General features: G+C 35.1%; 1 protein-coding gene across 1 annotated transcript; it reads right to left on the bottom strand.

Annotated features, from left to right (window-relative positions):
* Positions 1–150: 150 nt before the first annotated feature.
* On the bottom strand, positions 151–13,599 carry pou1f1 (POU class 1 homeobox 1). Its single transcript, XM_067410322.1, has 7 exons — positions 13,458–13,599; positions 4,601–4,750; positions 4,375–4,473; positions 2,925–3,170; positions 632–796; positions 451–511; positions 151–361 (listed from the first exon to the last, which is right to left on the bottom strand). Exons 1-7 carry the CDS (start codon positions 13,597–13,599, stop codon positions 151–153), a joined length of 1,074 nt encoding a protein of 357 aa, XP_067266423.1.
* Between the last annotated feature and the right edge of the window lie 1,967 nt (positions 13,600–15,566).

The following is a 15,566-nucleotide window of genomic DNA, read 5'->3' as shown; positions in this document are numbered from 1 at the left end:
TGCTCAAACACTTTTTGGGGTCACTGTACATTCTCACTCACTCCTGCTGGTGAGTCAGTACAAAAAACACAAAACTCGCTGCCAAAGTTTGTTGTTGCTTTTTTGCCTGTGGACAATCTCACAGTACAGCATCGCTGAGACTCTGGTTCTTCAGGGTCTACAGGCTGCAGTCTCTTTGGCCATGAACGAGCTGTGGTGTAGGCTGGTCTTCACCCTCTTCTCCCTCTGCCGGCGGTTACAGAACCACACGCGGACCACTTCCTTCTCCAGATGGAGACCCTCTGCCATTCGCACAATCTCCTGAGACGATGGCTTGCTCTTCTCCACAAAATTTCTTTCTAAGGCTTCCTTAGCCCCAAGACTGAGAGAGGAAATTAAGAATTAATTAGGAATTAATGAGAGGGAGATGCTGATATAATGGGTTTTGTTTAGTTCAAATTCCCCATTTACCTGATGGTTGTTCTCCGTTTCCGTTTACGCTCATGCATGCCCATCTTCTCATTAAAAAGAGCTGATGGGAGTCGCAAATTAGAGCTAAGTAATCTTAAGTTTTCACTACAAACTAGGGATAATGGTACGGCGGTGGTAAATAAATATATAAATAATCCCTCTCAGGAGTGTGTTGACTCACCACCGGCTTGCTCAGCCTCCTCCAGCCACTTTGCCAGGATAGATTTGAGCTTGCAGGCGTTTTTGAAGCTGAGCTGCAAGTTCTCGAAGCGGCAGATGGTGGTTTGGCTGAATTCAGAGCCGTGCACAGCCGCCAGTGCTTCACCCACATTGGTCTGTGTGTAACCTGCCAATCAAATTAAAAGTTAGGAAATGTTTTACAAGCAAACCCTTGGGGGGAAAAATGTGCACTTAACTGTATTGAATGTGCACTTGTAGAGTACTTCAAATCTTCATAGTAGCCTATATTTTTTACAGATAATATAATATTAATGAAAAAAAAGGTCGTTTAAGTGTAAGGCCTACTTAAAGAGTGTTTACTTTCATGATTTTGTTTCGTAACACACTTAAGTACACTTTTAAAAATGTACATTTTAATAAATTATGCTTCAATAAACTTGTGTTGTGCTTTAAAGGAACACTTATTTCGATGTTTTGACTGCACTCTAAAAAGTAATTCAGAGAACCTTTAGTCATTACTTAATATATATATATTGTTGTGAAATAAAAAATAGAGTTCTGAAATGCTGTTCGACTTTTTACTTGTAATTGTTATTTTATTGAGCTTGGATGACACACAAATTATGCCTATTGATTCGATATACTATCATGACTTGTCATAGTTTAACATTTTCAGTTAATCAAAAATGTACTTAATTTTCTGTTAATGTAAAATACACAAAATCTGATGACGTGTAAACGTGTTTCATTGTTTTGAGTTGTATGAACACTTCTTTTAGACAAACTTAAGTTAAGTGAAACTGGGCTGGGATTTATATTTCCCATCATGCTTTGCCCATGGCACTTGAAAGGTAGAGTAAAAATTAAGTGTTATATAATGTTTTTTGCACAAGATTAATGGTAAGGAAGATTTAGCAGTAATTAGTGTTTTGTTAAGCTAATTTAGAAGAGTTTTTGTTAATGTGGGTTTTTGGAGATTTACCATCATGGTAAGCGGTGCTTGGTAAATTCATGTTAAATGCATTTTATGGTGTCCAAAAAGCGTCTTCACCTTATTTAAAACATTATGTTGGATTAACTTAAATAGCTGCATTCATGTTGACAATTATTAAGTTCATGTTACTTAGAAATGTGTTTTTATTGTGGCAAAAAAACCTCTTCACCTTACTTAAAACATTATGTTGGATCAACTCAAAATATTGCTTTGAATTAATGTAATTCTCCCAATTGGCTTAAGTTAAAAATTCTAGTGGAAAACGTTAACATATTATTATTTTTTTTTTTGTTGAACCAATGTTTTATTTTTTAGAGTGTATCATACTAAAGCATGTGTACTTTTAAAACGAATTTTAACTCTAATGTGTTATTTATGCTCACATTTAAAGTTAATATATTTTAAATTTACTAAATCGCAACTTCATTATTACAAATGTGTAATTAAAAATATATTTAAATTAGTGCTGTCAAATCGATTAATCGCATATAACAAAAGTTTGTAAATATATATATATATATATATATATATATATATATATATATATATATATATATATACTGTATATGTGTGTATATGTATATATACTGTATATACACACACACAAATTTTTATGTTATATACGATTAATCGTGATTAATCTATTTGACAGCACCAATTTAAATACGTGACATACAAGTTTCAGTAGAAATGACCTTAAAGTATATTTTATTTTATCAAGAATGCTAATTATGAAATACATATATAGATGTACTTAAGTCCTAAGTGTGCCAAAAAGCACTCTAAAGTTCAGCATAATTGCATGTAATATAAACTTAATCTGTAATACATTTTCATTAAATTGCAATTATCATGCAGCTAAGCAACTGAAAACATTACATTTTGTTCACACTTAAATATATTATTTTTATAATAAGTACTCTGCGACAGTTGAGTTAATGAATTATCCACACTTTGTTTTTCAGTAAATTAAGTGCATCATCCAGGTATTTGAAGCACAATTTTTCTTTTTGCAATTTTCAGTATGAGCACACGACTCACTATTTAAACTACAAAATGACATAGAATAGTGCATAAGTACATGAATTAAGACACACCTAATGTTTGTTATATTTTTATGTGCAGTTTGGTTTGGATACTTGCTCACTAATAGACAATCACATAGATAATTTTATCTAATATAAACTCGCTAAACAAACTAAACTGGTTGGATATAAACTAACTAAAATATGTTGCTGCAATCTTTTACAAAGTTTATATGGGAAACGATATTCAACATGGTCCAGCTCAAAAGACAAACCTAGTTTGATCCTCCTCAGTTTGAAGTCATTAGCAAACTTCTCCAGTTCACGGATCTGAGGTGAGTCCATATCGGGCGGCTCTTCCAGGGGCCGACTTTTCCTGCGCAGCTCCTGCTTGATGTCACCTAGAGTGGGTTCGTCCGTGAGCAGGGCCTGGGGCAGCGGCGGGAAGCTGTGGGTCAAAGCACAAGAGCCCCCACCCAAACCGTGCTCAGGGAACTTATAGAGGCGTGGAGCCAGAGCTCCTGCGGGACAGCAGGACAGAAAAGAAGGCTGTGGTTAGAGGGAATAATAACTCTTCATATCTGAGACAGAATATCATGTATTTCAATGACTACAAAAGAAAACTATATTGTGAATTCAGTTATTTTCTAAACAAACAGATTGAATCAGACAAATTAATTTTTTATTATATTCTTTTATATATATATATATATATATATATATAAAGTTTTATATTGTGCAGGGGTTACTCCTTCAACACTTTATTTATGTATGTATGTAATTTATTTATTGCTGTATCTTTTCAGTGAGATCTCCCATTCCTGTTATGCAGAACATTTTAAAAATGAACATGTGTTGTGAATATATTAAAGAGCTGGCTTATGTTAAAGGAACATTATCATCTATTGGAAAACGAAATATTTGAAATATTTAAATTAGACAGAGAGAGAAAAGAAACTCCTGTAAAAATATCTTAATACATTTTTTCATTTTAGAAATGTAAACACCAGGGGACAAAATTGGAAACATCCACATAAACCAAAGTAGTCAAATTATTTTAAATTTACCTCTATTCTCCCTCACTTAAATGTGATATTGTGATGATATATATCTTTGGAAAATTATTTATATAGGCTTTAAATTTGCTATTTTTTCAATTGCAATAAATTGATCTGCATCTCCCTCTAGTGGCCGGATATTTTCAGTGCAATGTTGCCTCTGCCTCACATGACACTGTACTCAGATTTGGTCTCGGTTGAATTCAGTGGCGGCAATTTCTAATTATATAGAACATTAAGAATATTATTATTATTATTCATGCTGCACAATATGAGTTGTGAAGGCAAAAAATGTGAATTTTTAGGGGTAATCAAATAAACTGACATGGGCATAAAAAAAACAAATAAAAAAAAAAAAAAAACAGAATAAGTATCTTTTCTGTAAGCAGTACTGAACAGAACTGTTATTTCTTGCAACATACACTAGATGGAAGCACAAACAAAGTGAAATTACCTGGTAAATGCTTGCTTTCCTAGTAGAGACAGAACAGCACCAGAAACACGTGGTGCAGTTATTGTCATGGATAACTATTTTTATTCTGATAATAAATAATTTATTCTGACTGACTTTGAAAATCTGTACGTGTGGCTATTCTGTTTGGAGTGAGAAACGGTGCATATGCGTGTATGTCATCATTGTCATGGGGTTGAAGGTTTGGATGTGTACCTTGCAGTGAGTTGGCTCCGTTGACCATGTTGGCATGAGGCACGCTGCAGGTCTGCAGGATGCGGGTCTGGGAGATGCTGGCAGAGAGCATTTCCTGTGCTGGAGACACAAACACATGCATGACAGTAAATCCTGTATTTATGTGTGTTTATGATGCACGATAATACATATGCACAGAAGAGCAATACTTCTTGCAGTTGCGTAACTTGTGCGTAACTTGACGTACCTGCCATCATGCCGTAGGTGGTCTGCTGGTTGCTATAGTGACACGGGGGCATTGGGTAGTGCAGGCTGGCTGACGCATTACTTAAAGCAGAAGTGGACAGGTGCATATGAGAGCGTTTGGATGACTGGACCAGTGGGAGACCTGAGTGAACTAAACCAGAAACTAATATCATGTCATGATACATCCAAGACAGACAGACAGACAGAAGGATAGACAGACAGACAGAAGGATAGATAGATAGATAGATAGATAGATAGATAGATAGATAGATAGATAGATAGATAGATAGATAGATAGATAGATAGATAGATAGATAGATAGATAGATAGATAGATAGATAGATAGATAGATAGATAGACATTAACTTTTTTGCTCAGCAGCCACTAGTGGTTTTCCAAAGTTACTAGCCACTCAGCATTTTCACTGACCACAATTTTGCTGTTGGGAAATTACATTTTATATGATTAAAGTTGACTTTGACATGCTAAATTACTTGATTTTGAGTCATTTTACTTGATGATAGGTTTAAAACCCTTTCAAACTTTCAAATGCAGATTGACCACCAAAATCAAGACTAGGCATACATGGTGTATCAGCTGGTATGTACGGGTACTTATAATTTTATAAGTTATTTTTGTTAGGCTATATAAAAAGAACAAAGGAGCAAATTACAAATACAATGGTAAATTAAATAGCCTAAACTCTTTTTTGTTCAGATACAGTAGGTTTATTTAACATTTAAGATCTTTTGTTGTTTGATTAACATTAATGACAGACATATATTTAATTGAGCTGCTGAATGCATGTAATATACTGACACATATTAAATTTGTACCAACCTGGGGCCGGTTGCATAAACCACTTAGACTAGTCTTAAAAGTTAAGACACTAATGTTTTTCTTGAAGAGTGGTCCTATTTTTTTTTTAAAGGTGCCATCGAATGTTTTTTAAAAAAATATGTGATATAAGTCTAAGGTGTCCCCTGAATGTGTCTGTGAAGTTTCAGCTCAAAATACCCCATAGATTTTTTAAAATTAATTTAACTGCCTATTTTGGGGCATCAATAAATATGAGCCGATTTATGCTGTGTGGCCCCTTTAATTCTCGTGCTCTCCGCCCACGGAGCTCACGCTTGCCTTAAACAGTGCATAAACAAAGTTTACACAGCTAATATAACCCTCAAAATGAATCTTTACAAAGTGTTCGTCATGCATGCATCGGATTATGTGAGTATTGTATACTGATGTTTACATTTGATTCTGAATGAGTTTGATAGTGCTCCGTGGCTAACGGCTAATGCTACACTGTTGGAGAGATTTATAAAGAATGAAGATGTGTTTATGAATTATACAGACTGCAAGTGTCTGCTTTCAAATGAAACCTTACTTATGCTTTTAGTGCGAAGGGTTCATGAACTGTATCTGTTTTAGTTTGGGTATGTCATTTTTGGGATTTTCCAAAAGCGGGGGTGCTGGCTAACAGGTTAATAATGAAAATAGCGACAGCTCTTGTCTCCGTGAATACAGTAAGAAACAATGGTAACTTTAACCACATTTAACAGTACATTAGCAACATGCTAACAAAACATTTAGAAAGACAATTTACAAATATCAGTAAAAATATCATGTTATCATGGATCATGTCAGTTATTATTGCTCCATCTGCCATTTTTCGCTATTGTTCTTGCTTGCTTACCTAGTCTGATGTGCACAGATCCAGACTTTAGTACTGGTTGCCCTTGTCTAATGCCTTTCATAATGTTGGGAACATGGGCTGGCATATGCAAATATTGGGGTCGTACATATTAATGATCCCGACTGTTACGTAACAGTCGGTGTTATGTTGAGATTCGCCTGTTCTTCGGAGGTCTTTTAAACAAATGAGATTTATATAAGAAGGAGGAAACAATGGAGTTTGAGACTCACTGTATGTCATTTCCATGTACTGAACTCTTGTTATTCAACTATGCCAATATAAATTCAATTTTTCATTCAACGGCACCTTTAAAGTTTGTTACATAAAAAGGTAAATTGATGTAATTTGAATTGGAAAAATAACATTGATTAGGGGAGAGTGGGGTAAGATGGGCCATTTTTTACTTACTGTATGTGGTCCTCACCATAAGGGAAAATGAGGTAGAAGTACAATGACAGTATTTAAAGTAATTTTAGGATGTTTCCTATCATTTTAAATGATCAGAATACATCTATGACAAAGGGCTCTAAAAACATGGCTTCTAATAAAAAAAGTGTTCCTCTGGCTCAATTTACCCCAGGTTAGGGGTAAGTTGAGCCAAGTCAGTAGGTGGGTGTAAACTGACCATCTAACTGAATCTGAATCAAACCCATGTGAAATTTTAAAGATAATGTACCTATTTTAAAAACTAATTTAGTAATCAAATATCCGTTTACAAGTATTTATATTTATTTTCTTAAAGCTACCTTAAACAACATAAAACCGACCATATGAAGTTGAAATTTCAATATATTTAATTGTTTGCATTTCTGAAACAATATGTCAAACACCAAAGTTGTAACCTTCCCATAAACAGACTGAACAGAGAGTTTGTTGAGTAAAATGAAAAAAATAAATAAAACTGAATTAGAATGAATAAATGTCACTGAAACTAATGAATATTTTAGTCAAAATGTTCTTGGTCTTGTAGTTTTTCTGCAATGTCGACCATGTTAGGCCATTAGAGACTACAGGTGGAAAGATATAGTATATGATGAAACATCCTCTGGTTCGTATCAGAGAAGGATTTGGTGGACTTATACACTATTCCTATCAAATAAACTCGAAAATAAATAAATAAATAACCAAGCTGCATAGTATTACATTGAAATTTTAGCAGTTTATACTTCAGAGATTTAACTTACACTGTAAATTCATTGCCTTATGGTGAGGTAAACACTGGCTCAATTTACCCCACAACATTTGGCTGACTTTGCCCCATAGCAGCCATTTTGGGAAAAACAAGCCATCTTCCCAATTCAGAATAATATTTAGCTAAATGATTTGCATGGTTTAATACATTGCTAAATCACCAATATAATTCATAAATATTTTTAGACCGGGATAAATGTGCTTTGATGAAACAGCCATTACATCTGTTATGTTAAAATTTTACTTTGATCCAAACACAGTTTTTAAAGTAAATAAGCAACTTCCACTCCTCCCATGTGCTTCTCCTTTTCATTCTGGCAGAAATAATTGGTAGTTCCAAAATAAGGTCACATGTCAATAAAAGGGTATAGCTGCCAAGATACAGGGGGTGGGTCAACTTACCCACTGGCTCATCTTACCCCACTCTCCCCCAACCCCTTGGTTAACTGCAAGTTGGTCAAACTAGTTCATAAGACACAGTCTTAATATAGTGACTAAGTCTATGCAACTGCCCCATTTACGTACACTTAAACCATAACCGACTGTATTCATGACATGTGAGACATCTTGACATCTGTGTGTGTGCGTGTATTTGACTATTCAGGCGCAAGGAGATCGCGCACGCGAGAGAGCGCTTCTGTTGTGTGTCATTCCACGCGATTCCGCCTTCATTAACTGCAAGCTTGGCTACCTTTTATTTGACCGTAGGCTGAAATTATATTCAACCCGCCAAAGTGGCTCGTGGAAGTGGTTGTCTTACCCACCACAGCTGAAATCTACCCGCATTTGGTGGGTTGGCTGGTGTTAATGTCAAGCCCTAGATAGATAGATAGATAGATAGATAGATAGATAGATAGATAGATAGATAGATAGATAGATAGATAGATAGATAGATAGATAGATAGATAGATAGATAGATAGATAGATAGATAGATAGATAGATAGATAGATAGATAGATAGATAGATAGATAGATAGATAGATAGGTACAAATGATTGAAAATGATACAAAAAAAACTATTTTTCACAGATTTATACAGAGTTTTATAAAGAGCAACTGATTACTTTACTTTAAAGGAACACTCCACTTTTTTTGAAAATAGGCTCATTTTCCAACTCCCCTAGAGTTAAACAGTTGAGTTTTACCGTTTTCGAATCCATTCAGCCGATCTCCGGTTCTGGCGGTACCACTTTTAGCATATAGCTTAGCATAAATCATTGAATCTGATTAGACCGTTAGCATCGCGCTTAAAAAAGACCAAAAAGTTTTAAAACTTGACTCTTCTGTAGTTAAATCGTGTACTAAGACCGATGGAAAATGAAAAGTTGTGATTTTCTAGGCTGATATGGCTAGGAACTATACTCTCATTCCAGCATAATAATCAAGGAACTTTGCTGCCGTATCATGGCTGCAGCAGTGCAATGATATTATGCAGCGCCCGTGAGCACCTGCTTGCACAGGGAACGTGCCTTGCAACCATGGAGACGTCTGTGAGAGACGCTGCGTAATATCATTGCACTGCTGCAGCCATGGAACGGCAGCAAAGTTCATTGATTATTACGCTGGAATGAGAGTATAGTTCCTAGCCATATCGGCCTAGAAAATCGCAACTTTTTATTTTCTGTCAGTCTTAGTACACGATTTAACTACAGAAGTTTTAAATAGGAAAAATATCAAAACTCTTTGGTCATTTTTAAGCGCGATGCTAACGGTCTAATCAGATTCAATGAACTATGCTAAGCTATGCTAAAAGTGGTACCGTCAGAACCGGAGATCGGCTGAATGGATTCGAAAACGGTAAAACTCAACTGTTTAACTCTAGGGGAGTTGGAAAATAAGCCTATTTTCAAAAAAAGTGGAGTGTTCCTTTAAATTGGTAAAAGAAGCACTGCCACATTTCCTGAACCTCAAAGTCTCATCTCTGCCTGAGGTGACATTTACACAAATAATTCATATATTGCAGTAATTATGAATCCCAGATTGTATAATTTCTTCCTTCATCAAATGCATCTGAAAATAAAATTAAACTCATTTAATGAAGGAAAGCATGAATGTAAATACAGATAATAGTTCTTAATGTGCACGGTGGCCTCCGGCTGTCAGAGCTGCAGAACATTCAATTGAATTTCATTCAGATCAGAGCAAACCTGTGGGTGGTAATCAAACTCAACAAGCAGCGCTACATCTTTCTGAGACCAACCTCCACTAACACTTGTGTCAAGATGATGTCCTTATATAGGCTGGCCTTGTGCGTGCTCTACCTGATCCGGTATAGAGCACGTACAAGATTGCCATTAAAATGATGTGATCAGCTTTTTGTTCGGATACACTAACAGCCACAATATGATAATTAGCTCTTCAAACTTTCAGATAGCTGTATAATCTGACATTCCCAGGCTTCACTATCTGCAGGTGGAAGCTTGGCTGAGTTAACAGAGGTCATGTGTGTATGAATAGAAATGCCAAAACATTTCATTTGAGAGTTTTGCATCTTCTGGCTCAGAACCCCTAGCTAAATCGCACAGTTCAGTAATTATGCATAAGAACTATGATTTACTATGGCAAACAATAAGCAGAGATTTGACTCAATTCCATGAGTTTCTGACAAGACTTTCACTAATGCTCTCTCGCGTGTGAGACAAAACTGGGGCAAAAATAAGTACTTGATAATTTAGCAATCAACATGTCAAAGTAATAATATGTCTGCTTTGATAATTATCTACGGAGAAGTAACAGCTGTGCAAATTGAGCTGATTAGCCACGTCTACATAATTTTGATTTATTTCAACAAATTACTCTTTGTCTTGGCAGACGCTTCTCTGCTCCCTAAAGCGGTGTCGCCCAAAACCGTCTGACTAAATGTACACTTTCAAAACTTTGGGGTCAGTAAAATTTGATTTATTTTTTATACTTTTATTCAGAACATGTTAAATTGATCAAAAGTGACATTTATAATGTTACAAAAAACTTATATTTCAAATAAACGCTGTCTTCATTAATCAAAGAATCCTGAAAAAAAAAAAAAAAGTATCACAGTTGCCACAAAAGTTGAACTGTTTTCAACATTGATAATAATAAGAAATGTTTCTTGAGTATCAAATCAGCATATTAGAATGATTTCTGAAGGATCATGTGACACTGAAGACTGGAGTAATGATGCTGAAAATTCAGCTTTGATCACAGGAACAAATTAGAAATTTGAAATTATTTTAAATTGTAAAAAAACAACAACATTTTGATCAAATAAATGCAGCCTTGGTGAACAAATGAGACAAATGAGAAATTGCAGAAAAATGAGTGTTTCTGATATAAAAAGACATTGCTTGATGCATTATACTTTTGATTTGGTGATATTTCTCCAAAAACATTTCCCCAGGGAAAAAGAGATGCGATCTCTGGAAAGGTCACTTCCTCAGAGTGAGTCAGACAGACGGTGAGTGATGACAGCAGTCAAGACTTGAGATAATACCAAATAAAATGTGAACTTTAGGGTCATATAGACTAGGTCGATAGGACATTTGTTCATAGTCCAGTCTCTCTCTTTTACCACCTTGCTCTTGTTCTATGTTTTTTTTCCTAAAAATAAAAAATAAAAATCCTCTACGGAAGTATCCCACTGGACAAATGCTGTGATCTCAGAGTTGAGACTGATCTACAAAAGTCCAACTTTCCATAAGTCCTACTACTATTACATATGTAATATTTGCAACTTCTTTCTTTTCTATGAGTTGGGTTATTTGTTTCTTTTCCAAGCTTTATTCACCCTCAAGCCATAGGTGTACATGACTTTCTTCTTTCTGATGAACACAATCTGAGTTATATTATATATCCTGATGCATCCAAGCTTTATAATGGCAGTGAACGGGATCAACGAGTATGAGCTGAAGAAAGTGCCTCCATCCTCATCCATCCATCATAAACATTCTCCACACGGCTCCAGGGGGTTAATAAAGGCCTTCTGAGGTGAAGCGTTGCTTTTGTGTAAAAAAAAATCCATATTTAACAAGTTATGAAGTAAAATATCTAGCTTCCGCCAGACCGCCTTCCGTATTCAACTTACTAAGAAAGTGTAAACTGGCGTCACATCAGTTACACTTTTTCCATAAGTTGAATAGGGATGTTGTAGGACGTAGCACAAGCTTTTTGAACTGCGTTTCAAAAGTTTTACACTTTCTTTGTAAGTTTAATACAGAAGGCGGTCTAGCAGAAGCTATATATTTTACTTCTACTTACACAAACTCAACGCTTCACTTCAGAAGGACTTTATTAACCCCCTGGAGCCATGTGGAGTACGTTTATGATTGATGCGGATGGAGACACTTTCTTCAGCTCATACTCGTTTGGTAACGCTCACTGCCATTATAAAGCTCGGATAAGGATATTTATTAATATTTTTCAGATTGTGTTCATCAGAAAGAAGAAAGTCATATACACCTAGGGGTGGCTTGAGGGTGAGTAAAGCTTGGGGTCATTTTCATTTGAAAGTGAACTAATTCTTTCAGCAGCACAACCCTGATCATATTTCAACATTGATAATAAGAAAAATGTTTCAAATCAGCATATTAGAATGATTTTTGAAGGATCATGTGACACTGAAGACTGGAGAAATTATGCTGAAATTCAGCTTTGCATCACAGGAATACATTTTTAAAATACATTACAATTTTATTTGGTAACACTTTAGAATAATGGTCCGTCATTAATAAGTAACTATGCAGGAAGTAATGCAGGACTAATGAGTAGTACTACATTAACACTTCAGCTACTACTATTGACTAATATAGAAACAAGCTTAACTGATCAGTAAGAATATCGAATTTAGGACTAAGACAGTTCCTTATTAGCTAATCAATAATTAGAGAATGAGATTGGCATCATTAATAATAGGTAACTATGACAAATTATAAAGAATTACTAATTAATTACTAATCACAACATTAAAGTGTCTGAGATGTGAGCAATTGTCTTTTTTTTTGCTCTCAACGTGATCATGAAATGCATAATTTCTCAAGTGTTATCTAGTCATTATGCAGGAACTACTAGTGATCAGGACCACTATTTTAAAGTGAAAAACATCTTTTTCACTTTAAAATAATGGTCCAGATCACTACTAGTTCCTGCACGGTGACTAGGTAACACTTGAGTAATTAATGATGCATTTTATAACTATATTCAGAGTAAAAATGATGACTGATTCGTCTCAGACACACGATAATGTTCTTTGCAGTTCTTCAGTTAGTTAATAGTTATTAATGATGATAATCTCATTCATTAATTATTGATGAGCTAATAAGAACCTATCTTCTAAATTCTGATCAGTTAAGCTTGTTTCTATATTAGTTAATAGTAGTAGCTGAAGTGTAGTACTTTTCATTAGTCCTGCATTACTTCCTGCATAGTTAATTATTAATGATGGACCATTATTCTAAAGTGTTACCATATTTATTTTAAATTGTAATATTATTCTACTTTTTTGGTCAAATAGATTCTGCCTTTGTGAAACATAAGAGACTTCTTTCAACAACGTTAAAAAATCTTACAGACCCCAAACTTTCAAACGTGTTTTGTCTCAAATTCATAATACTTCTTAAAAATCAGTACATTGAAATGTACTACCATCATCAACTGCATAGGTTCAACAATATGCAAAATTATTAACATCTGATTGAAAAGGAAATATGTGAATATATATTAATATTAAATATAAAAAGTGTTTACCAGCCAAACACATGGAACAAACACTGGACCCAGTACTGCATTACTATTATCACCAGGTGGATTTGCACAAAAATACTATACACTTTGACACCACCATCAAAAGATATGGTAGACATTTACTCCTCCTTTAAAAAGTTAATATGAATATGTATTGCTATCCCAATAACACACCATTTTATAATCAGTTGCATTGCATTATAAGCATTTAGCATTGTTTTTCATGATGTGATTGTCCAAGTAGCATCAGATTTACCTGGATTCACCATGTTGGCAGCATGGCTGGAGACGGGCAGACAGTCTGCGGCTCCGCTGTGATGCATGAGCAGCGGCAGAGCAGCCGAATCTCCGCTCAGAGTTGTGAAGGAGTCGGTGGTGCTGAAGGCCTGGCAGGTCATGACTCTAGATACTCGGGGTCTGTGTCCTGTACGTGAGACAGCAGCCCACCTGTGTGACACGAGCAGGGCGTGTGCAGGTATTTATGCTGAGCCCCTCAGACCCCCTCATCCATGTTAATAAGCTCTTGCTCTGAGCACACCACGGCAGCCCAGCTCTGGTAATTAGGGCAAAGAGGTGCAATCTGATACTGTCCATTTCCACTGTGTGTAGCTTCAAACAAACACCAGTGACTGCTGTGACAAACCACGGCTTATGAGACTTAAGATTAATTAGCCATTTCAGAATGTGTTTACATTTACGGTAACATTTTATTTTGGGGTTCTTTAACTAGTTGTGTTTTAGCATGCATATTACTAGAATAGTGGCTGTTTGTATCTGCATGACCTTATTCTACATTCTTAATCCTATACCTAAACTTAATAACTAGATTACTAACTATTAATAAGCAGTAAATTAGGAGTTAATAGTGAATATGTGTTCCCTATACTAAAGTATTACCTATAGTTTTTTAAAAAGTATATCAATAAAGTATTCTAAGAAGCATATCAATGTTTATAAATTATTGTATATTTATATACAGTGGTGGGGAAAGCTACTTTTAAAAGTAGTAATGCATTACAATGTTGAGTTACTCCTTAAAAAGAAACTAATTGCATTATTTGGTTACTTTCTATGGAAGGTTGTGCGTTGCATTACATTTGCATTACTTTTTCTCATCTGGACTGGGGTGTTTGTTTGTTCTATTTCTATTTTTGGCAAATGTAAAGGTCCTTTCGCACCAAAAGTGAAATGAATAAGCCTGAAGAAAATGCTAATTCACACCTGTACAGTGTGATTTCTCTCAACATGGGGGTAATTTGCTTACTTATTTGAAAAAGTGGTAACACTTTAGTTTAGTTTAGGGTCCAATTCTCACTATTATCTAGTTGCTTATTAGCATGCATATTACTAGGATATTAGCTGTTTATTACTTATAAAGCATATATGAATGCCTTATACTGCATGACCATATTCTACATCCCATAATCCTACCTAGTACATCAACTTAAAGGGTTAGTTCTCCCAAAAATGAAAATTATGTCATGAATTACTCACGCTCATGTCGTTTCACACATGTAAGACCTTCATTCATCTTTGGAACACAAATTAAGATATTTTTGATAAAATATGATGGCTCAGTGAGGCCTGCATTGCCAGAGACCATTTCTTTTTCAATATCCAGAAAGCTACTAAAGACATTTTTAAAACAGTTCATGTGACTACAGTGGTTCAACCTTGTGATGTTATGAAGCGACAAGAATACTTTTTGTGCGCCAAAAAAACTAAATAATGACTTTATTTGACAATATCTAGTGATGGGTGATTTCAAAACACTGCTTCATGAAGCTTCGAAGCTTTATGAATCTTTTGTTTCGAATCACTGGTTCGGAGCGTGTATCAAACTGCCAAAGTCACGTGAACTATTCGAAACACTTATGACGTAACAAAGCCTTGTTTACTGAAATTACGTGATTTTGGCACTCCGAACCACTGATTCGAAACAAAAGATTCGTAAAGCTTCGAAGCTTCATGAAGCGGTGTTTTGAAATCGTCCATCACTAGATATTGCTGAATTAAGTGGTTATTTAGTTTTTTTTGGCACACAAAAAGTATTCTCGTCGCTTCATAACATTAAGGTTGAACCACTGTAGTCACGTGAACTGTTTTAAATATGTCTTTAGTAGCTTTCTGGACACTGAAAAAGGAAATGGTCTGGCAATGGAGGCCTCACTGAGCCATCAGATTTTATCAAAAATATCTTAATTTGTGTTCCGAAGATGAACGACATGAGGGTGAGCAGTAAATGACACAGTTTTTATTTTTGGGAGAACTAACCTTTTAACAGCTACCTTACTAACTATTAATAAGCAGTAATTAGGAGTTTATTGAGGCAAAAATAACTCCAATGTTTTCTAGTAAATTAAAT

The sequence above is a fragment of the Chanodichthys erythropterus genome, chromosome 14 (assembly GCF_024489055.1).
Source record: "Chanodichthys erythropterus isolate Z2021 chromosome 14, ASM2448905v1, whole genome shotgun sequence".
NCBI lineage: Eukaryota > Metazoa > Chordata > Actinopteri > Cypriniformes > Xenocyprididae > Chanodichthys > Chanodichthys erythropterus.
This window is presented reverse-complemented; position numbering and strand designations above follow the sequence as displayed.

Bases quoted from the DNA above. Each gene is read 5' to 3' on its own strand.
- pou1f1 (XM_067410322.1), bottom strand. From the start codon at position 13,599: ATGACCTGCCAGGCCTTCAGCACCACCGACTCCTTCACAACTCTGAGC. The intron at 4,751-13,457 runs GTAAATCTGATG...TTTCTGGTTTAG, and splicing joins TGCCAACATGGTGAATCCAG to TTCACTCAGGTCTCCCACTG. The intron at 4,474-4,600 runs GTACGTCAAGTT...TTGTGTCTCCAG, and splicing joins CACCTACGGCATGATGGCAG to CACAGGAAATGCTCTCTGCC.